Genomic DNA, 24,392 nt, shown 5'->3' with positions numbered 1-24,392 from the left:
AGGGGTTACTAGTGCTTTGGGACACTAAAGTATATGCTACAAATTCCTGTTTCCTTAACTTTTAGCCTGGTCAAACAAGAAACTTCTTTGGAAAAACAACAACATTCCTTTCCACCTTCATTAGAACTATTGAATCTTGGATACTCGAGAGGGCCAAACACTAATGAGACAACTTTCAAAAGGCGGGGGTGGTAGTGAATTTCTCCTAGTTTCTAGCAGTGGTATAAATAAATCATTGGACAAGCAGAAGACATAAAAAGGGAGTCTAAGTTAGAAGAGGATGCATTCCTAATTTGACAAACCTTCCAAAATTTCCAAGCAAAATGAAAGTATTTATAGTGTAAAACTAGTGATTGTGGTAACTGAAATAATAGTTGTTTCTCTAACAAAATGTTTCCAGGATGATAATTTTTCAGTTTTCAGATACAGAGGTAGTCTAGCGCAGATTATCAAATGCTAGCAGTAGTTTGGGCTTTTTTTTTTTTTTTTCTAAGCACAAAGTTAAATCTTAAGTAGTACAGTAATTAAAAAATACAACCTCTGGGGTTGGAAGAGTGAACTACTGACTTGGCTTATGTTAAATCAGTGATCATGGTCAAATAAATCTAATTATTTGATAAAAATCATATCCTAAGTCTTTTGTAAGGATTACAGACAACATTTAATGCACATAATCTATCTAGCAAGTAATGTATAATCAACAAGTGTTCGTGGCAGTGGTAGTTTTAGTGAGAGGTGTTGATATTATTGTTTCTGTTACATGAAAGATGGGCATAAGATGAAAGAAAAGAGGACTGCAGCAAGGCAGTCAGAATCTGTTATACTCTTCTAGAGAAAGAAATGATTAGGGAGCTGGCTGGCAGCGCACCTGGTTGAGCCCACATATTACAATGCGCAAAAACCACCTTTCAAGCCCCCAGTCACCACCTGCAGGGTAAACCTTCGCAAGTGGTGAAGCAGTGATGCAGGTGCTATCTCTGTCTCTCTTCCTCACCATTTTCCTCATCCCTTTCGATTTTTGTCTGTCTCTAGCCAGTAAATAAAATATTTTTAAAAAAAGCAAAGCACTTGCCAATTTATAAGCATTAGTAGCAACAAAACTGAAAAAAAAACTACTGCACAAAACTAGAATATATGCACTTATGGAAAATAATGTAAGTTTTATGATTATCTGTAGAGGACAGGGTAATTGTCAATGCCTTTATATATGCAAGCACACACATTAATTGCATATCTATTGAGAATGGCAGAGACATGCCCAAGTAGTATTTATGTAATATGCATTTCCTCTAAAATGGAGGCCTAATTGCTTGCTTATTCTAAATTGCAGAACAGAAAACAAAGGAGCAGTTTTGGCCATGTGGGTAAACAACAGATTTCTAAAAGCTAATTATCTCTTTATTTAATAGACTGAAGTTGTACCAAATGAGACATTTAAGTCTAATAAATAATAAAAAAATTGCAACCTAAAAACTAAAATATAGGAGCTGCTCATACAGTTTTTATTGCTCCATTAAATGAGCTCTTATTTACTTCCCCCACAAAACATAATTATACAACATTGTGTCCATTTCAAAGCCATTCTAGTGTGCCATTTCAAAGTTATGTGAATCAACTCATATACTCAGGAAATCTTAATGTGTGGTATTTTGAATTCTATTATCAAATGCCCTATTAGTTTCCAAAAGTTTACAACAGAAATATAGTCTCAGAAAAGTTGCACTTAGTCACATAAAAATACTATTACTGGAGAACTTCCAGAGGTGTGGCTGTGGAGTAGGAGCTGTTTCACATCCCTCTCCTGATAAACTAGGAAAAAAAACAAAAAATCACCTGAAAACTCAACAGACTACAACCAGCATTACTTCAGAAACTCACTAAGCCCCAGGGGTAGGAGAAGACCAAGGATAGCATTCTGGGCCTTCACTGGAGCTCATCTCTCCAACACTGTTTGGTAGAACCTAGATTTAGTCACTGCATAATAAGGAAGAGAATTTGGGGGTCCAACCCCAATTTTTGTAACCAAAACATTTTCCTGAGACTTTGTTTTCTTCTCTTACCTCTCATATCTCTCTTATATTATGGCTTTTATCTTCTCTCTTCCTTCAGCTCTGTTTTATCTCTGCTTAATCACCGTGAGTTATTAAATTAAAAAAAATTTAAAAACTACTTATAAATAAAAAGTCCTCTGATTGGCTCAGACTCCTGTATCCCACAGGAAAGTTAAAACACAACAAAATCTCCATCAGCATAACAAAGGATAAACAGCCAAAACCTGGAAGCAACCCAGGTGTCCAACAATAGATGAGTGGCTGAGCAAGTTGTGGTCTAAATACACAATGGACTGCTACTCAGCTATTAAAAATGCTGAATTCGTCTTCTTCACCTCATCTTGGATGGAACTTGAAGGAATTATATAAACTGAGGAAGCCAGAAAGAGAAGGATGAATATAGGATGATCCCATTGATAGACAGAAGTTGAAAAAAAAAAAAAGAACAGAAGGGAAAACACAAAGCAGAACTTGGACTGGGTTTGGTGTATTCCACCAAAGTAAAGGACTCTGGGGCAGTGGGCAGTGTTCAGATCCTAGAACATGAAGGGGGAGGAGGAGGGCTGAGATAGGGGGTTAGATTATTATGAGAAAAACTGAGAAAGGTTACACATGTATAAACTACTGTATTTTACTGTCGATTATAAACCATTAATCCCCCAATAAAGAAAAAATAAAAATAGCTACTATTTTTCTTATTTGAACAACCATATATAAACACAGCTGTACATTTTAAGTAATGAGATATTAGTGTGAATGCTTAGTATTCTTCATTTATTTATTAATCAGTGTACTGCTCAGCTCTGGCTTATCATGGTGCTGGGGACTTTGAAGCCTCAGGCATGAGAGACTCTTCCTAACTATTATGTTATTTACCTCGGCCCTATGCATACTATTTTCTTTATCAGATGCTTAGCACTTCTGATGTCTTTTTAATTAAGATAATGCAAATTTAAACAACAATCTTCAAAATCCACATACAAATTATATAAAAATATGAAAACGTAGCTAATTAGCTTTTTTTGTTGAATGTAATGCCAAATCATGCAATAGAAGTAAGCAAAACTATGCATGCGAATATTTAAAAGACCTCCAGGCTTATCATTATTAAAGGAAACAACCATGAGAAAAATGACCATTTAATGCTGCGCCATGGTGAGATGCTGAGGTTTGTGAGCTCTGCTGCTCAAAGTAATTTTGGACACTTAAATTTTCTTCTTAAGTACACACAGCATACTATTGTATATTTCATTGTATTAACAAAAATAGCATTATGAAATGCTAGTGATAATAAATAGTAGACTTGAAAATACTTGTTTCCTTTCGACTCTTGCCCAGAGGAAGTCAAGATTTATGATGGATAAGAGCAAGGAATTAATTTATTCTATTGCCCCAGGTAGTAGTATATATAACTTTGCACATCTGTGAAAACACAGTTCTTATTTGTGTTGTGAAAATAGTAAAGTTATAAATGTGGAAGGATGCTTCCTGTGGGTTTACAGTTAAGTTGTGTGAACAACAAATGCTGGAGAAGGTAGTGTGCGTGTGTGTGTGTGTGTGTGTGTGTCTGTGTGTTAGGAACCCAACCTCCTGCTTTGTTGGTGGGAATATAAATCAGCCCAAGCCCTGTGGAGAGCAGTCTGGAAAACTCTCAGAAGGCTAGAGATAGACCTGCTCTATGACCCTGTAATTCCTCTGCTGGGGGTATATCCTAAGAAACCAAACACACCCATCCAAAAAGATTTGTATGAACCTATGTTCATAGCAGCACAGCTTGTAACAGCAAAATCCTGGAAGCAACTTGTGTGTCCAATAACAGATGAATGATTAGGAAAACTGTAAATACACAAGATGGAATACTGCTTCAGGTATAAAAAATGGTGACTTCACTGTCTTCACCCCAACTTGGATGGAGCTCTCTGACAAAAGTTGAGAAATAAGAACAGAAAGGAAAACACAAAGCAGAATATGAACTGATTTGGTGTATTGCACCAAAGTAGGACTCTGGGTGGTGTGGGATGAGGTGGGGTGGGGTGGGGGGAGACTTTCAGGTCCTGGTGCATAATGGTGGAGGAAGACCTAGGCTAGGGGTGAGAGTGTTTTGCAGAAAACCGAGAAATTTTGCAAATGAGCATACAAATGCACATACTGATAATTTCAATTATTTATGTATTGTAAAGAAAGAAAAAAAAAAAAAACCCTCTCATGTCATCTCATTAACTGACTACTTCAAGGGACATTACATATGACATATCAAATAGGTGTGTATATATATATTAAAGTTACAAATTAAAAATTATAAGCTAGGACTAAGAAACATACAGAAAGGTAAGAGACATCCAACTATTAATACATATGCACTAGGATTATGGCTATTTAATAAAGTTATTTTTAAACCTGAAGGAAAATTAATGCCAAAATGTTGAGTGGTTTCTTTTCTTTCTTCGATAGAATTATAAAGAATCTTCTTTATCTATTGAATTTTGTGTTTTTCTACAATACACAAATGTTCGTTTTGAATCAGAAAAATAAGTGTAGGGGTCAGGTGGTGGCAAACCTACTTAAGTGTTTAAACCTGTGTTTAAATTCCTGGTATCCACCTGCAGGGAGAGAGCTGCGATAGAGGTGAAGTCGTACTATCTCTAGCTCCTCTTTCCCTCTAGGTTTCTCTATCTATTAAAATAGAAATCATTAAAAGAGAAAAATAAAAAGAAAACAAAGAAAAGAAATGGAATGTTCACATTGGTAAAAGTATATATTTAAATTAAAATACTAAGATTGCATTGGACTTCAAGAGTCACTGACATGTTTGCTGTCTTGGTTTAAACTTTCCAGATAGAACAGAGGAAATTCCTGAAAGGCAATGTGTGACAAATCCTGAGGCAAAACCCACAGATGACACAGGCCATCTGCTGTCAAGTAATTGATATAGATGACACTTTAACCAAAATGGAGTGAGCTAGTGGTCAGAGACCAGGACATTTGGTAAATTAGGTGGCAATAAATTATTCAAAAGTGATGTCTAGAAGCATTATGTTTAAAGTCAATGGTTAAGTCTTTCAAAACACTATTTTTTGCTAATACATTGAAGGTATTTCTAACACTTGCTAAGCTTAAAGTGTACTCTTACAAACAAGCAGCAGTGTGAGATGAACTCTGGTCTACAAGTAGCAGCAATAAGGCAGTCAGTTTGGTTTATTAAACATAAAATATGCCTGTTACTGCAAAAGAAAGAAAAAAAACCGCAAAGAATGTTTCAAGGTCTAACTCTAGGGAAACCTTAGGTGGATTTGCAACTCTGAGTTGTAAACGATGGTAATTTGCAGTGAAGTTGATGGATTTTAATTAAAGCCTTCTGCAATCCTTGGTGTCTTGGAGGTAGAAGAGCCAGAATGTATAGAGGGTAAAATATTAACTACAATTTATTAATCCTTTAGCTTCTAAGTTGTGGGATTTTTTTAGTTTTGTAAAATAGAGTATGTACCTGTAAAAATGAAAATTTTCTCTCTAGTAACTTATTCTAAGAAATTTTTATTAAGGGAATTCAAAAATAAAGAAAAGTAGAAAATTTAGTGTACTGAACACACCTTGCCTTATGAATCCCCATCATCCAACTTTAGCAATTATTTGAGTCAGTCTTGTTTTTCCTATACACCCACCTCTTTCTCAGTCTAGACTATTTTGTCTGAAATTACAGACATATATTTTTCTTCTATAAAACTCCAGTATGATTCTCTAAAAGATACTTTAAAATATTCACAACACTGTCATATCTGAAAAAAAAGAGTACTCAATTTTTTTGAGAATACTTTTGTCTTCAGTTATCTGTTGCACTAGAATAAACATGTCATTTTTTTTTTTTTACAATTAGCTGATACATAGTTTAGTCTCTTTTCGTCAAGAGGGTTCTCTTCAATTAAGTTTTCCCCTCCCTGAAAGTATTGTGCTGAGAAAAAAAAAAGATTAGAATTTCCTGTTTCCTGTAGGTTAGTTTATTAATTAATAACTTATTACACACTATTCCTAAGGTAGGAGTCAAAGACATTTTAGTATACTAGAATTACAGCACAATAGCAGAGGACAAATTCCTATAAGATCATAGTCAGAATAAAAACATGACTTAATAGTAAATAAAATGGCAAGTTTTGGGGCAACACCCAAAACTGAACAGTCCTGTAGTAGTCCTAGTATGCAAGTAAATTGTCCTATTATTTTTCTCTGTAGATTTACATAAAGTTGATAGTAAAAGAGCCAGCATAAACCTTGTCAACGGTATAACTAGTAAATCTGATGTACTCACCCGTCTTCATTTCTAATAGGCGTTTTTTCTTTTGCTGGCGTTCAAGTCTTTCTTTCTCTGCCAATTCTTTCGCTATTCTGGCACGTTTCTCTTTTTCTTCTGCTTCTCTTTTTTTGACATTCTCCTTTATTGCTTGCTGTTATAAATAAAATTTAAAAAATGATCACTGTTAACCATAGGTATTTGACTAAGAATAGAAAACTGTTCAACTTTGGAACCATGATTGTCTTTGGACTATTCCTTATCTTAACAGCAAAGTCTTTTTTGCAAAGATGAGCATATGAACCCTTGTAAATAAGTTATGTATCTATAAATACAACCGCTATGTTTAAAGCACCTGCATCTTGGTGGAATCAACTAAGAGAAGGGAGGCAGAAACTAAAAATAAAAAGGCATTTCATTTACAACTCAAAATTGTTTCTAAGCATCTAAATATATATATATTTAGATGCTGAGTGTCTAGCATATGTATTAACATCTCCCTTACCTCCTCTGCTAAGTAAACTGTTGAGTACAAGAAAAATACTTGAGAGAATAAAAAAGAAAGTATGAAATATACGTTATATTACTCATATATTCCTCATAAGAGAAGCATCATGGGGTAGCTAGAGAAATATTTGGCAAGGCCAATCCCTGACTGTTCATAATCAAAATATAATAACCACCATAAAATAGTCATAAACTCTTATTTTCTATAGAACAATACAAACTTGTCTTACATGACAGTATTGAGAATTAGCAAGTAAGCAGATTCCTAACAAGCAAAACAGCATCATGTAACAATCTATGGAAATTGTATTCTCAGTACCAATGAGTCCAAACTGGTTATCTAGTTACTTTGTTATCACAAACAACACTAAATAAAGTGTACAATTAAACTATAACAAGTATATGCTTTATTCAGTGGTGGCTTTAATTTATTCTCTATTTCAGTATTATTATTGTTATTTTTGCCTCCAGGGTTATTGCTGGGGCTCAGAGCCTGCACTACGAAGCAATACTCCTAGAAGCCAGTTGTTCTCATTTTGTTGCCCTTGTTGTTGTTGTTGTTATTGTTCTTGGACAATAACAAGAATGAATAACAAGAGAGAAATCGAAAGAGGAGGGGAGACAGAGAGGGGGAGAGAGAGAGACCTGCAAACCTGCTTCACTGCTTGTGCTGCTTGTGAAGCGACACCCCTCCAGGTGGGGAGCTGGGGGCACGAACTAGGATCCTTACACTGGTCCTTGTGCTTTCCACCAACTGCACTTAACTTGCTGTGCTACTGCCCGTCCCCCTCGGAATTATTTTTAACTCAAGAGATGGAACAAGGTTATTAGAGATTAAGTAAAGTTTAATGTTACTGTCCACATAAATTAAAGTACAGGAATAAAAAGGAACATAAGAAATATGAAGAATAAATAGAGACTCATTTTATCCATCAATTAACTCATACTATACTTATTGTGATACTGAATACTATACACTCTAATATCTTTGTGTGTTGAGTATATATGTACAAAGCAAGTGTACATTTTGTATGACAGGTTGAGGCAGGAGGCAGGGAGAGAAAATGTTTGGTAAATATGCTACTACTGAAAAAAGCAAGTAAGATAAAATGGCCAGGGAGTTACATTAGGTTGTCAGTTAAGACTTCATTCACTACTTTAAGCTTAACTTTTAATGTCAAGAAGCTAGCTTGATAATGATGCAAACAAACAAGAAGTACAAATAGTATTGGTAAGTCTGAGAGACAGAATATTAGCCAATATGGTGGTGTAAAAACGAAAGCAGGGAAAGGGGGCCAGAGGTAGCGTAGCGGGTTAAGCGCACATGGCACAAAGCGCAAAGTCCAGAATAAAGATCCAGGTTCGAGGCCCCCTGCACCCTCCCTGTAGGGGGGCGGGCCACTTTGAAGCAGGTCTGCAGGAGTCTATCTTTCTCTCTCCCTCTACCTTTCCTACCTCTCTTGATTACTCTCTGTCCTACCCAACAACAATGACAGCAATAACAACAACAACAACAACAACAATAACAACAATAACAACAAAGGCAACAAAGAAGAGAAGGTAGGACCATAGGAAAAAAATGGGCAAAAATATAGTTAGGTAGTAGATAGTGACAAAAATAATAGTCAATTCATAACTGTGACCTTGGGAGAACCATTGCGTGTTTCCAATGAAAGGAATAGGGATACAGACCTCTGGTGGTGGGAATGGTATGGAATTGTACCCGTCACCTTGTAATTTTGTAAACCAATATTAAATCACTAATAAAAAACAGATATAGACATAGACAACATATCTTTGACCTTGGGAGAATTGTTGCAGTTTACCTGGTGGTGGAAATGTTGTAGAATTATATCCCTACAATCTTATAATTTTGTAAATTACTATTAAATCACTGATAATTTTTTAATAGAAAAGCAGTAAAATTAATATCTCTCTCACAGAATATAGAAGATTATTACATATGACAATCAGAAGTTCTGCTTTACTCCTATTATGTTTGTGGTATTCTACTTTAGTTTTACAACTACAAAAGTTACCATTCCCATTTAGTTGATTTGTTCCCTCTCTTACCAATCAATTACTGTTCTCATTACTGTATTAAAATAATGCAGCCTCTAATTTGTACTTTATTATTTCAGTGAAGAAAGTACTTAAAATGAGAAATACAAATTACCAGACATTTAATCATTCAGAACTTGTCAGCCAGTTGCATTTATTATTCCACTAAGCAATGCATAGTAAAAATATAGCTTAGTAGTGAAAAGAAAAAATAAGCCCATTTATTTTGACTGTGAAAATCCTAAAACACAAAGATTTGAAAACATATCAGAATTAATCTTTTTTTTTTTCCCGAGGTTGCAAACCCAAAATATTCAGCACCTGGAATTAATCTAATTTCTTAAATGAGCAAATGTCAAAGAGTAGAAAGGAATAAAAAGGATGTTATACTCCAAATATGCATATGGTTCTAGGTTAGGAACTTTCCACCTCCCAGAATAATCTCAGAGTGAGAATGGTGTCAATAAATTTAGTTTTCAAGTTGTAAACTCAAATAAACAAGGACAGAAGATATTTCCTATCATAAATGTGCAGGCTAGCTCAAAATCCTACCACATGACATTTAAATACTCTATTTTCTCCAAGAGTGGAGAGTCCATCCATCAAATTTAAGGTTTATGCTGAAAATATTTAGTCACCTACGTTGTCAGGTGGTCAGATATGGAATTTAGAGTTGATTAAATTTTTTTAAAGTGTAAATTAACTGAATTGACAAAATGAGCTTTATTCTGACTACTCCCCAGATCAAATCATTATTATAGTAAAAATATCCTCTCGCTGGGTGCTTCTGGAAAATCACTACTTCAGTCTTGAGTATTCAGTAAAAGAATTAATTGTATCTGATCAACACGTGCAGCAAGATTAAATGTGTTCTTATTGATTCCATATTTGCTCACTTTACAGTGTATTTCAATTGTATGAACCAAAAATCAACTTAAAAGTCTGCAAGTATAACTGGTGAAACTTTAACTGGAAGAAACACAAGTTTAACAAAATTGTAGCATCAATCTAATACAGTTATTGATAAAAATATTTTAGTTTAAAATAGTCAGTATGAAAGCATAAAATAAAAGATGTGTAAACCTTAATATAATGACCTTGTTAATAATGTGGTGAAAAAGGTGAAAAATTTCTTGTATTCGGGGACTCGGGCGGTAGTGCAGCGGGATAAGCACAGGTGGCCACGCAAAGCTGAAGGACAGGCTTAAGGATCCCGGTTCGAGCCCCCAGCTCCCCACCTGCAGAGGAGTCACTTCACAAGCGGTGAAGCAGGTCTGCAGGTGTCTATCTTTCTCTCCTTGTCTTCCCTCTCTCCACTTCTCTCTGTCTTATCCAACAATGACATCAATAATAACTACAACAATAAAACAACAAGGGCAACAAAAAGGAATAAATAAATATTAAAATAATAATAAATAAATTAAAAATTTTTTTTGTATTCTATGTGTTTAACTAACTTGGTTTGAATATATATACACATTATGCCATAAGACCCCTTATATAAGAAACCAAGGCTTAGTGAGGTTAAGTATCATGTTCATGGCATATCAAGAGTGCTAGAGGCAGCACTGCTGGCTGCTGCTGTCTTCTCAAACATCATCTTAAACACAAAGGCAGTGAAGCTTATCATAAGCAGAGCTCATAAATCACTTAAGATTTCAAGAAATCAGAGTGAATCTTTTCCCTTTGCCTATCATCACACATAATTCAGATGGGAGGTTTATGTGTGGGAGCCAAAGTTTAGGGAGGAGTAGACTAAATTTTATGAACAAGAAACTAATTTAGTATAGCTGAGTGCATATATTGAGACACTCTGTATTCAAAAGATAATAATAACGGAAAGCTCCCTCACTTTCTATAGTAACCCCTCTTAAGACAGGGTTGTTTCTTGTTGATCTCAAAACATCTTTCTAAAATGGTGTGCCCTGTTGGTATGCTTCTAAAAACCCCTTCTGTTTCATTTGGTTTAAATCAACAACTTTGAAATCATACTAGAAAGGACTTCCAATTATAATGGAGTTATCAATTATAGTAAACTTCTAATCTACTACAAGTTTTGCTTGACAAGTAAGTGAATTTCAGCTGTCAAGTCTTCACATGAAAAAGCATCTACTCAAATGGAATTCCTGGAAATCCATTTGGATCCTGTTTTTTGACATTGCCCACAAGATGGAATGACTACAACACACCCCCGGAAACCAATGATGTGACCTGGCACGACCTGAAGAAACAGATTCACAGACTCCAAAGATCACTTTCTACAGAAAAGCAGAATTCTGGTGGCCGACATTCCCCATCGAGACAGACGTGCAGCGTTTCATCCCTTGGCATTTTCTTCTGTGGTCAGCTACTTTGGACTGACACCTCCATCGGACTTACTGGTACACGCTGCTGTGTTTCTCAAAGACTAACTTCAGCCAATTGCCTTGAGACTTTATAGACCATGTCCCCTCGCCAGCAGGCTCTGTCCCCAGAGGTAGAAAACTCCCCCTCCTTATTAGGTTATGCCCACAGAGGCATGAAGTGCCCCAAGAGGCAAGAGATGTCCACAGAGGCAGGAAACGCCCTTTGAGGCAAGAGATGCCCCCAGAGGCATGAAGTGCTCCCAGAGGCAAAAAATGCCCTTTCGCCTGCTATGCCTTGCCTTTTGAGGCAAGAAACGTTCCCCATGGCATCACACTGGTTATTGCTGCCAGTTCTTTTGAAAACGCCTGTACGATATAGGTTTCTGTTCACCCCACAATCCTGATACTATGGCCATTAGTTAAAAAGAAAGGAGGAATTGTTGGTATGCTTCTAAAAACCCCGTCTGTTTCATTAGTTTAATATCCCCTGCTTAACACTGCATTCTATTTACATAACTACTGTATTCTATTTACATAACCACTGCAGGGCATTGGTTCAATCCCCACTGGTTCATGATATGTTTTTGATGCCTGTATAGGGATTGGTTTGATCCCATTCAAAGCGATCTATTTAAATCACTTTTACATTTACATAAAGCACCACACTCACTCCAGGGCATTGGTGGTTTAGTGATAGAATTCTCGCCTGCTCCGCCCCCTCTCCTTGTCATACCCTGATTTTCACCAGTCACTTTTCTCTCCATCCTCTCTATGTCACATCCTGTTCACACCCTACTTGGGAAGTATATATAAAGACAACATTGTTCGTTTTAGTTTGAGTTTAGCTTAGCTTGGTATAGATTGCGCTGCGTCCTGCATGAATAAAGAGATACTGCCTACAGCTCAACCATGAGTCCTTGGTCGTCTGTTACCCGCCCGTGAAGCCAGCCCGTCGAAAACAACAGTGCCCAAATATTCAGACTCTTTGAATAAATTAATAAAGAAGGATATTCATGAGTTGTTTAGTACTTTAAAATCCAAACGAAAAATGGTCTTGTGCTCAGCCAAAAAACGCAACATGCATCAAAAAGTCTAATTCTTTTTTTTTAACAGAGTAATCACATCAATTCTATATGGAAATATATGAAAAAAAAATTCAGAGGGCAACACAGAAGTCACATATGTTTAACTAAAACAACAGCAAAGCAACAAAAAAATGAGGCCCAGGAGGCAGCCCAGCAGGTAGAGTACAGACCTTGCCATGCCTCAGTCCCAGTCTCTCTTGCTCTCAAAAATCAATAGTGAACTTAGGCTGGGAGGTAGCTCAGTGTATTGTGCATATGAGAAGCAATGTGTTGATTCCCACTTATGATATAAAACAGAAAAATGATACTCTTCGTAATTTGGTAGGAAAATTCTTTTTAGACACAGTAGTTCTAATATGACAAATAGCTCAGATCTTATGAGGTGAAAACATACGGAAATATTTGTTGAAGGTGACATCTTAAACAAAATAAAGTACTGGAGTTAAGAGTACTGTAGTTCTGTGCTTATAATTCTATTTAACGAAAGGATAAAAGAACTTTTAATGATAAAAGAAAAGGAGCACACCACCGGAAAAAGAAATGAGAGCATTAAGAAATCATTTAAGGCCTATGCAAGTAAAAGCAGCTTGAGCAAAGATCTCTAATAAGAATATGAACCAAGATAAATATGTCTCAAGGCCTCTGTGACCCAATGAGTCCTGGCAATTAAAAACTCAAAGAACAAAGAATGTCCAGCAGCTACTGAATAAGATAACAGGAGGATGTGAAGTTCTAGTAAGAGTCATCAAATAGTCCACCATGAATCTAGAACTAGTCAAGGATGATTACTGTCACCCAATACTACATGAACAAAAGCTTGAAGGTATGAAGTTTCATTCCTTAAATAACTCAGCTTATTGTGCTAGGCTGAATATTTATACCTATAGGAAATAGAAACCTATTACAGAGATGTTAGGACTCTCTAGCTTAACCTTAACCTTCACCCCAATCACAAGGATTTGCATTAGTAGCTATCTAATTTTAAAAGACAATATTTAGTATTTGAAAAAGAGCCAAATGATATTCTACCATGAGCACAAGAATGTAAATCATTTTTATTGAGCAGATAAAAAAAATCATGTGCTTATCCCTTCTATTAATTGATCAATAACACCCTGAAAAATACACTTTAACTTTTCCTTCAAAATTTGAGTAGTTGTGAAGTTGAAAACAAACTAAATACAGGTTTAAAGGGGCTGGGAGATAACTCACCTGGTATAGCACATCTTATCTATCACACACAAGAACTTGGGTTCAACCCTATACCCAGCTCTAATCCCCCACCACACAGTGGAAACTTCAAGAGGGGTGAAGTGTTGCTGTGGCATCTCTCCTGCTATCTCTGGTTCTCTTTCCCTTTCTGTCTCTCACTTTCTATCAGAGAGAGAGGAAGAGAAAGACCACCAAGAGTAGTAAAATCATGCAGGTGAGAAAAATCCTGGTGACAGAAAGTAGTTGTAAATTTAACAAATATATAAAAATAAAATAAAATGTTAGGGATCCCGCAGACCAGCCCACAAAGTCTAGGTGCTGTAATCTTGTAAGTGCTTCTGCAAGGAGCTGAGTTTTCCAACCTGTAGCACCAACCGAAAGTGATGACTCATCAGGAAGATATATGCAGGGATATTAGCACAAGGTCTAGAAGAAGCAAGTATATTCTTTCTCTCTCTCTCTCTCTCAATGGTTTACAGTTGACAGTAAAATGCAATAGATTCTACATGTATACCATTTCCCAGTTTTCTACATAACAATTCAACCCCCACTAGGTCCTTTTCTGCCATCATGTTCCAGGACCTGAACCCTCCCCCCAACTCCACTCCAGAGTCCTTTATTTCAAGAAGTACTCTCTCTCTCTTTTTAAATATTTATTTATTTATTCCCTTTTGTTGCCCTTGTTGTTTTATTGTTGTAGTTATTATTGATGTCTTTGTTGTTGGATATGACAGAGAGAAACGGAGAGAGGAGGGGAAGATAGAGAGGGGGAGAGAAAGATAGACACCTGCAGACCTGCTTCACTGCCTATGAAGTGACTCCCCTGCAGGTGGGGAGCTGAGGGCTCAAACTGGGATCCTTATGCTGGTCCTTGCTCTTCGCACCATGTGCGCTTTACCCACTGTGCTATCGCCCGACTCCCGAAGTACTCTCTTTTAATGGCAGTGATCCGTGATTTTGATCCCTTGAAGTTGGTGAAAAAAAAAAATAAAGCTATGTAAACATATTCCCTACTTCCTAAAAACTGACTAACACTTCAAAACAGAAGCCATTCCCCTCAGAGTTTATTAGCGCAGGGACACAAAACGCAGGGTCCCGGTCAGAGCCCCTGGCTCCCGCCTGCAGGGGAGTCGCTTCACAGGCGGTGAAGCAGGTCTGCAGGTGTCTATCTTTCTCTCCCCCTCTCTGTCTTCCCCTCCTCTCTCCATTTCTCTCTGTCCTATCCAACAACGAACAACATCAACAATGGCAATAATAATAACCACAACGAGGCTACAACTACAAGGGCAACAAAAGGGAGGGGGGATAGCCTCCAGGAGCGGTGGATTCATGGTGCAGACACCGAGCCCAGCAATAACCCTGGAGGAAAAAAAAAAAAGAAAGGCAAAAAAAAAAAAAAACACACAAAAAAAACACTAACCTGTCAAAGTGGAATAGTAGAGGATTAAATAGTAATTTAGTAAAATCATTTTGAATTATGTTTTTAATGGTTTTTGCTAATTCTGATAGTATGACCATTTTAAAAAATACATTGCCAAAATTCATGTGATATAACAATATATACAAAGAGGAGAAAGAAAAAGGAAGAAAGCAATGAAGAATTAAGTGAGAAAGAAGAAAAAAAAAAGAAATCTATGGGTGACATTCAGCACCTTGATATGTCAGTCTCCTTTCAATACAGAAGGGGTATTGCGTGACAGTAGCTACTTCTGTAACTTTACCACGTGGCTACTGAAATATAGCTGTCACTCTATTATCCTCATTTCAAATTAAGTATTTTCTCCATTTGCACATGGTTTAGTAACAGAAATGCAAAGTTAGTCACAAGACACCCAAAGCTTGCAAAGCCTAACAGATCTCATGAAGATCTGGCATTGACCTGGATTGAAACAAAAAAAAAAAGAACAAAAACCCAGCAAACAAAACAAAACAAAACACACCCATACATCCTGTGATTGTTAGAGAACCTTCTACATGTTAGTGTACTTACTGGCAAAATGGGATACAAGCTATAGAACACGGCACAGACCTAGAATGAATTCGAATTCTATCTCAATTTTTTTTGGTTATACAACAGGGAGAAAAGTATTTTCCATCTCTGTGCCACAGTTTCTTCAGTAAAAAAGATATAGAATTATTCGTATGATTGACAAAGATAATGTATGTAAGGCATTTGAAAGAATGTTTATACTATAGTAAATTCTCAACAAATGATGGCTATTATTTAAGAAAGACATTTTATATATTTGTTTGTGGCAAGCATTTTAAATACTACTCCTAGGTTTTATAAGTTACTAATTAACGAATATTTTAAATTATTATTATTATTATTATTATTATAATACCAGAGCACTGCTCAGCCTGGTTTATGGTGGTGAGGGGGATTGACTTTGGGGCCTCAGGCATGAAAGTCTCTTTTTCCATAAGCAATATGCTATCTACCTCACCCAAGCTGCTATATTTATGGTTACAGTTACAGTTTCTTACAGTGAAAGGACAGCAATCTAAAAAAAGACAGGTTAAGTGCCAGTGAAATCTCTTACCCTAGAGGATGCCTGCTTTGTCACGCACAAGACAATGGTTCAGAGGAGGCCTCTGCTACACTGGGTGAAGTTTCAGTGCTCATTCCCTCTACCTCTTTCTAACTGAAACAAAGTCAGCTTAGAACAGTGACGTTCCAGTGACAAAAATAAGCAAATTAATAAATCATAGTCATCTTCTCCTAGTAGAATTTCATTATTCCAGCAAAAAAAAGACAATATACAGTATCAACAAACAGGGAAGCTTGCTGTCGTCTTTTTAAAAAATTTTTAATAATTATTTATTCCCTTTTGTTGCCCTTTTTTTATTATTATTGTGGTTATTATTATTGTTATTGATGTCATCATTGTTACATAGGTCAGAGAGATATCAGAGAGAAATAGAGAGAGGAGGGGAAGACAAAGATAGACACCTGCAGATCTGCTTCACCGCCTGTGAAGTGACCCCCCTTACCCCCACAGGTGGGGAGCCAGGGGCTCGAACTGGGATTCTTATTGCTGGTCCTTGTGCTCCCTGTCAAGTCTTTCCTATTGACTTGGTTATTGAGCCAACATCCCCCCCCCCCCCGCAAGACAAAAACGATACAGTGCAAAGCAGCACCATTTACGAATCAAAACAGTTGTTCATCATAAACCAGTTTAAACCATCTTGCTTGGTTAAAGGCCCTGGACATGCAAAGAAACCCTTCAGACAGTATTTCTGAAGGTTTAGAAGTAACACCCCAGGTGTGAGTGCTTGGAATGTGCATGTTTTTAAATACCTCATGCCCTCTTGAGTTAGTTCATTACTACATGATTAAGCAACTTACCATGTGTTTGTTAGCAGTTATAATAATTAGTATGGACTTTCTCATTTAATATTTCAACACTCAGACAAAAGGAGTAACATACAATTTACAAATAAAGTGAGGCTCAAAAGGTTAATGCTCATAACCACATGACTGGTGTGGAATCCAAATCTACCTCTTTGAGAAAGAAAAGTCATTTCTAAATCTACTAGGTCACTAGTTACTTAAGACATTATAAAAATTATAGTAACAGGGATCATTACATCAAACCACACATATAAGCAAATAATAAATGAATTAAACAAATTCATTTCTAGTAGCAAAAAAAATAATAATTGCTGGGAATGTGTGGAGAAAAATTAAACCTGTGAGTATACTACAGATTGTATTTCCTTTACACTATTGAGTTTTTATTCAAAGGTTATCAAATCAGAACTAATGATTATAACAAGATCCAGTCAATTCAGCATTAAATTTTTACTGAGATGAAAAAGAAACAACGTCTAAAATTCAACATTTTCTTTATACTTCTAAACTTTTTAAACCCCACAAACATTGGAGGAAATATAGAAATGACTTACCCATTTATTAAGAATAACATTATTTTTCCTTGTAGAAATGTTATCACCAGTTTCCCTAGGGAGGCAACAATGCTTTCTCACTTTTAATATGTGTGTATTTTTCTCCACTTCTAATCAGCTAATACTTTTCAAAAGATATTTTTAATGCTTAAATGAAAGGATTCCACATCAAAGACCTGACCTCCCTATTAAAGTATCTAAAGGAAACCCTAGGAATGTAAAATCTATTCAAAGGCAAATCACAGGTAGCTTATTGTACAATGCATTAAGAAAAGAAAAAGGGGGGGAAAAAAGCTTCATAATAGCTGCAAGAAATTTGGTAAAATTATACCACAAAAATACAAATTGATCCAAAGTATAAAGCAACAAATTCTTAGCCAAAAACTTATTACAAAAGTGCTCTGTAATCAGCTAGGAGGGGAGTCTTTATGAAAAACTTCAGCATATGTCACTTTTTCAATCAAAATTTCTGATTACAGCTAATGAAGGGAAGGCCAAAAGAGAACAAACCACATATTTTTCAATAGATTTAAAATCTGAACATTTTAAAGCTAACTTTCAACATCAGAAAACATGGGATTTATTACAGACAAGAGTGAAATGAAGTAATGAAATTAAATAAAATGCAAATGACAATATAAATAAAATACTTTGTTTAGAATGGAAAGTCTTTTTTTTTTTTACTAACATACCATAAATGTAGTCCTGAAGTTACTCAAGTCTGTAAAAAAATCTTCGACAGACACCTTTTTCACATCGATTGCATAGTATCCCATTATACTCTGGTATAACTTTTCCATGTTTTCATGCAACTTGAAAAGTTTCTCATATTGTTCCTTTGCACGGATAACAAAGCTGTACGATACAGTTAAGGTTTTTCTATTCCTTACAAAGCAATGATATAGGAAAATAACACTGTCAAGCCAGTGGCTTAATTATTAGTCACTATTATACAAGCAACTCCTCTTACAGCTCAATCTGTAATGTACAATAAAAAAATTATTCTTATTTATACTTGACTCCTACAAAGTTATTAGAAAAGTTAGTTACTTAATATTTTAATCTTTTTTAAAATTTCTTTATTGGGGGATTAATGGTTTATAGTTGACAGTAAAATACAATAGTTTGTACATGCGTAACATTCCCCAGTTTTCCGCATAACAATTCAAACCCCACTAGGTCCACCTCTGGCATCATATTCCAGGACCTGAGCCTTCTTCCCCACCCCAGAGTCTTTTACTTTAGTACAATATACATATTTTAATTTTTCTAATCACATTTAAGGATAATTTTCTTTTCGTTTGACTTTATACTCTATAGATAATACGATATGATTTCAAATTCTATTTTAGAAGTTGCAATGATACAGAAAACAACACAGGTACTGAATATATCAGACACTGAGCATAGACATTAAGTTATAGTGGGCAACCTAAGGTCAATTTGTAGTTCCTGCACTAGGTAGTGACGTGCTGTGAGTTAAGTGCTCTCATCTCTGTGCGACAATTTCCTCACTTTACAAAATGGGATAATAATATTACCTATCTCATGGAGATGTTGTATGGAATATGAGTTAATACGCAATATCCTTTATAAAGCAGATGTCAGTACTACATTAAGATATTGACAACCCTTAGTATCCCCACAGTTAAGCACTTTTTCTTTTTTCATTTTAAGAAAAGCAGATAGAGATAGGATAGAGATAGAGATAGATCATAGTGTCCTTCAGTGTAGTGAGGGCCTGGGTCAAACCTGGGACAGACCTATGGCAAAGCAGCACACTATTCAAATGAGCTATTTTGTTAGCCTAGAGATTTAAGCTGTCAGGTTCTAAAATAATACAAAAATGGATTTCCAGGGGTTGCACTAAGAACTTATATCTGTAAGTAAATTAAAGTTTTCACTTCTTTCAAAAAAAATAAATATACGTCCTGGGAGGCAGGCAGTAGCGCAATGGGTAAAGTGCACGTGGCACGAAGTGCAAGGACCAGCTTAAGGATCCCAGTTCGAACCCCCTGCGCCCCACCTGCAGGGGTGGGGTTGCTTCAGAGGCGATGAAGGTGTCTTTCTCTCCCCCCCCCCCGTCTTCCCCTCGTCTCTCCATTTCTCTCTGTCCTATGTAACAATGATGGCATCAATAACAATAATAACCACAGTAACAATAAAAAACAAAGGCAAAAAAAAAAAGGAAAAAAATATATATATATAAATTTAAAAATATATAAAACAAATGTCCTGAATCATTGCATTAGTTCTATGCATTACATGGTATAAAATTATGATTGTACACATGTGACACAAAAATGTTGTCTCATTTATGTTAACACAAATCTACGTACAGTAGACTCAGAATGAGAGTAACTTAATTAATTTTTATTGCCACCGGAATAGTCACTGGGCTTAGTGTTTCCACAAGGAACCTCTAGCTCAAGGTGGCCATTTTTTCCTTATTTTTTTTAACACTACTATTTTTTTTTATTTGATAGGACAAAGAGAAATTGAGAGGAGAGAGGGAAGAAAGAAGCAGGAGAGGAAGAGAGGACTGCAGTTCTACTTCAATGTTTGTGAAGTTTGCTCTCTATAGATGCACAGTAGGAATTTGAACAAAGGCCCATACACAGGATAATGCGCATTTGACTTGGCATGTCAATACAAAACAACACAAATCAAAATATAAATCAGTGACATTTTCAGGAAATCAAGTAGTTGAAACATAAAAACAAATAAACAACAACAACAACAAAAAACACAAGAATAAATGTCCTTAGAGTAAATCAGGGAAATAAACACAATTTCAGAAAAGCTCATCCGAGTGGTCCCTCACTGGGTTATCCTCAACAGGAAAACTCCGTGATCTCAGTGAATCAAAACTTCCACTTACTCATATCATTCCATAGGTTATATATTACCTTTTCCAAATGTGGGGAGTTTTATTTTCCTTTAATTTTCTTATACCATACTCTGTTTAAGAAACATGCATATGGTGTTTTAGAAAAAAGAATAGACTAGAATGTAGGAACTCTGGAATATAGTTTAATTCTTTTCAGTTATACAAAGAAAATCTATATATCTGCCTATGACTCAGTTCACATTCATTAGTATAACTAAATACCTTACAACTGCTAGAGTTTAGATTATTGTATCACCAGCTGATAGCTCTGCACTATCAACTTTTCAATTTTTAGGCGAACAAAAATTTTGTTGTCAGATCAAAATTCATGAAAATTATTACATTATATATATGCACATGATCAAAATTCATGAAAATTATTACATTATATATATGCACATGTGACATACTTCAATGCTATCATGTGAAATATCCATATTCATGAAACTTTCACATTTGCATAAAATCACTGTAGGCACAAATCATATTTGAAACTCATTATAAAACTATCATTAATGAAATATATTGTGATTCATTTGTAATGAGAAATAATCATCCCTGCATTTATTTAGTAAGTTCAGAGATCAATATTGGTTTAGTTAATCTATAACCACCAATGAATAATTATTTATGTTCTATATAGAAACTGTAGCCACATGGATTATTTAGGTATTTCTAACTGGTTTGCTTTTGTTTGTTTAAACTTATTACTTAAGACTCTATTCCTCTTTTATTAACTATTCTTTTTTAAAAAAATGTTTATTTTTTCAATTTTTTTCTTTTTTAAAAATTTTACTTATTTACTGGATAGTGACAGAGAGAAACTGAGAGGAGAGGGGGAGGGAGAGAGAGAGAGAGAGAGAGAGAGAGACAGAGAGACACCTGCAGCCCTGTTTCATCACTGGTGAAGCTCCTCCCCTGCAGGTGGGGACCGGGAATTTGAACACCTGGGTCCTTGCACACTGTATGTGTGTGCTCAACCAGGTGCGCCACTGCCTGGCCCCTAACTAACTATTCCTTTAATTCTCAAGTTATGAATGATCCATTGTTTCTCTGATATAAAATGTATTAGTAACCGGGGCTGTGATTGGCACTCGTGGTTGAGTGCACATTATAATGCGCAAAAACCCAGGTTCAAGCCCCCAGTTCCCACCTTCAGGAGGAAAGCTTCACAAGTGGTGTAGCAGTGCTGCAGGAGTCTTTCTGTCACTCTCCCTCGATAACTCCCTTCCCTCTCAACTTCTGGAAGTCTCTATACAATAAGTAAATAAAGATAATAAAAACGTAAGAATTATATGTATTAGTAACCAATTATATACATCTGTAATTAAGTTGTGAAGTTTCTCTACTATTCCAATTTCAATGTGTTTGACAAAGATCTATTTCTTTATCAATGAAAGAAAAAGTAAACAGAGAGAGACATAACTAGGCCCTTGGTACATGAGATGCCAGGGCTAAAAATTGTGTTTTTATGCTTTTAAATTCAGCAGATTCTAGAAGTAATCCTAGCAAGGCTTTTTTTCTTACCACATTTCTTGAGGCTCATTACCCATTCTCTAGATAGTGAATCCCATATTTTTAGATTTATTAGGTGTCGGTATCAATTGCTTATTTCATCCTGCTGCCATCATTCCTAAACTTTGGTAGAAAGAGTAACATTTCCTTAATGTTGGATTAAATTGATAGGTTTTCTATGTATAAAATGAGATACAAATGCAGGAACACACACACAAACAAATAGGTAAAGTAGAGCAACAGGTAAAAATAAAGTTGTGTTATCTAATACTTTTTTGTTTTAAATTAAAGCTAGAAAACACAAAAGGTAATGGGAAGTACTGAAATATGTCTGTGCATACTTAAAACAGTGTAGCCCTATTAAAGATATGATTGGAGAGAAGTCTAAATCGAAGAAATTACATTGTCTTGCCTTAACAAGTCCAGAACTGTATAACTTAATTGTAACATTGCTTTCTACAAAAAAAAAAAGATCTTAATGTAAATGAATTGACTTTTGGAGTAACAAGAATTACCCTCTAGCATGGCAAATTTATGATTGAATTGAAATGATAGAAATAGGCATATTAACTCAGAAATGTAAAATGTCTATTAGGATGGAATAAATGGTAACATTAATCAGATATTCCGTAAGTACTCAGGATCCAGTCATTCAGGAAACCAGTAAGGCAGGCGGTGAATGTGTGTCAAGTCCCACTGTATTCCCCTCATGGAGACAATAAGGAAAATAGTAGTGAAGAAGGTAAGCAAAGTTTCCACTATATTACATTCTAGTGTGGAATGACAGATATTAAACAAGTAAATGATAAGACACATACAGTGATATAGGCAGATAGATAGCTAGGTATACATATGTTGAAGGAAGTAAAAAGTCTGGAATGTGTTGGTATACTTCTAAGACCCCTTCTGTTTCACTGGTTTAATCCCCCCCTACTTAACACTGTATTCTATTTACATAACCACTGTTAACTAAGCACCACCCTGCCTGCAGGGCATTGGTTTAATCCCCTCTGGTTCATGATGTCTTTTTGCTCCGCCCCCTCTCGTAGCACACCCTAATTTGCACCAGTCTCTTTTTGCTCCACCCTCTCTACTTCACATCCTGTTTCCACCCTACTTGGCAAGTATATATAAGGACAGGACTGTGATTAGAGATAGCTTATCTTAGATTGCCCTGCGTTCCACATGAATAAAGACTAAACTGTGTACCACTCAGCCATGAGTCCCTGGTTGTCTGTCTCCTGCCCATGAAGCCAGCCCGGCAGAATGTAAAGTGACAGAGACTAATTTATGCTGGGCAGGCAGAGAAGTCTATGTTAAGGAGCCAAGTGGTGGCGCACCTGGTTAAGCACACACATTACAGAGTGCAAAGACCAGGGAATGAAACTGCAGGGGAAAAACTTTGCAAGGGGTGAAGCAGGGTTATAGGTGTCTCTCTGTCTCTTTCCCTCTCTATCACCCTCTTCCCTCTTGATTTCTGACTTCATCCAATGAATAAATACAGAAAATTAAAAAGAGAGAGAGAGTAATCTAGGCTAAGACACTGAAAGAGTTGAAACCTAGTACCTACGTGTAACAGAGCAGTCAGTGCTAATTTGTATATAGCAAGGACCCTGGTTCAAGCCCCCCAACCGCCAACCTGCAGGGGAAAAGCTTAGTAACTGGGAAAAACAGTGCTGCAGGTATTTCATTTTTTTTCCCCTCCCTTTCTGTTTTCCCCTTCCATTTCAGTTTCTCTCTGTCTTTGCCCAACAAAAAAACGAATACATAAATATAATAATAATAATAATAATATATTTTAAAAAGTGAGAAAACAAAGTCTCAGTGGCTAGGGTGGAGAGTTAGTATACAACACAATTTTGAAGAGGTATAAGAGTAAAGGGAAAACAGTAAAAGGAGAGGGAAGGAGGAAGGATGAATAGAAGGAAGACAAGGAGAAAAGACAGGAGGAAGGAAGAGAGGAGCAAAATAAATGACTATTTCAACACTAGAAAAATCTGTCACCCAAGTTTGCACATTTCATACAAATTTATATTCCACCCATTCCACTTTTCCATTTTACTTTTTAGAAACAGTTCAACTAAATTAAAATGTATTGAATTTCTTTATCTGAAAAACACAGTGCCTCATATAGCATGGAATGCAGGTATAAATACTACCTAAGTGTTTCACTGAGGGAACTTACTGGAAGGGTCTTAACTTCTAGGTAGAAATTCCAGAGTACCTAAAATATTGCAATGTAGTGGGACAGCAACAAGGAAACTGAAGGTCTAGACACAGAGAGAAATTAAGTATCGTGTCACATATTTTATGATAAAAGCAAAAACATTTAAAAATGATTTTTTTCTAACAGATTTCAGGGAGAGGATGAGTATATAAGGAGCCACAATTAGGATTTGCTAACTTCCTTAAAAAGAGAAGTTAACCAGGATTTAAAGGTTACAAGACTGAACATAAATCCTGCTGTCATATTTCTATCACTTATAAAAACTTGGTTTATACACACATAAATACACACTCTCTATATAAAAGTTT

General features: G+C 35.9%; 1 protein-coding gene across 1 annotated transcript in view; it reads right to left on the bottom strand.

The window, feature by feature from the left end:
• DIAPH3 (diaphanous related formin 3) overlaps window positions 1-24,392 on the bottom strand; it is a 551,468-nt gene that overhangs the window by 185,099 nt on the left and 341,977 nt on the right. The window contains exons 23-24 of the mRNA XM_060191426.1: window positions 18,145-18,310; window positions 6,352-6,487 (exon numbers count right to left, since the gene is read on the bottom strand). Coding sequence (XP_060047409.1) covers window positions 6,352-6,487; window positions 18,145-18,310 — 302 coding nt within the window. The remainder of the gene's footprint in view (window positions 1-6,351; window positions 6,488-18,144; window positions 18,311-24,392) is intronic.

This window comes from Erinaceus europaeus, chromosome 5, assembly GCF_950295315.1.
Source record: "Erinaceus europaeus chromosome 5, mEriEur2.1, whole genome shotgun sequence".
In the NCBI taxonomy this organism is placed as follows: domain Eukaryota; kingdom Metazoa; phylum Chordata; class Mammalia; order Eulipotyphla; family Erinaceidae; genus Erinaceus; species Erinaceus europaeus.
Note: the sequence above shows the minus strand (reverse complement) of the source record. Positions and strands in the feature narration are given on the sequence as shown.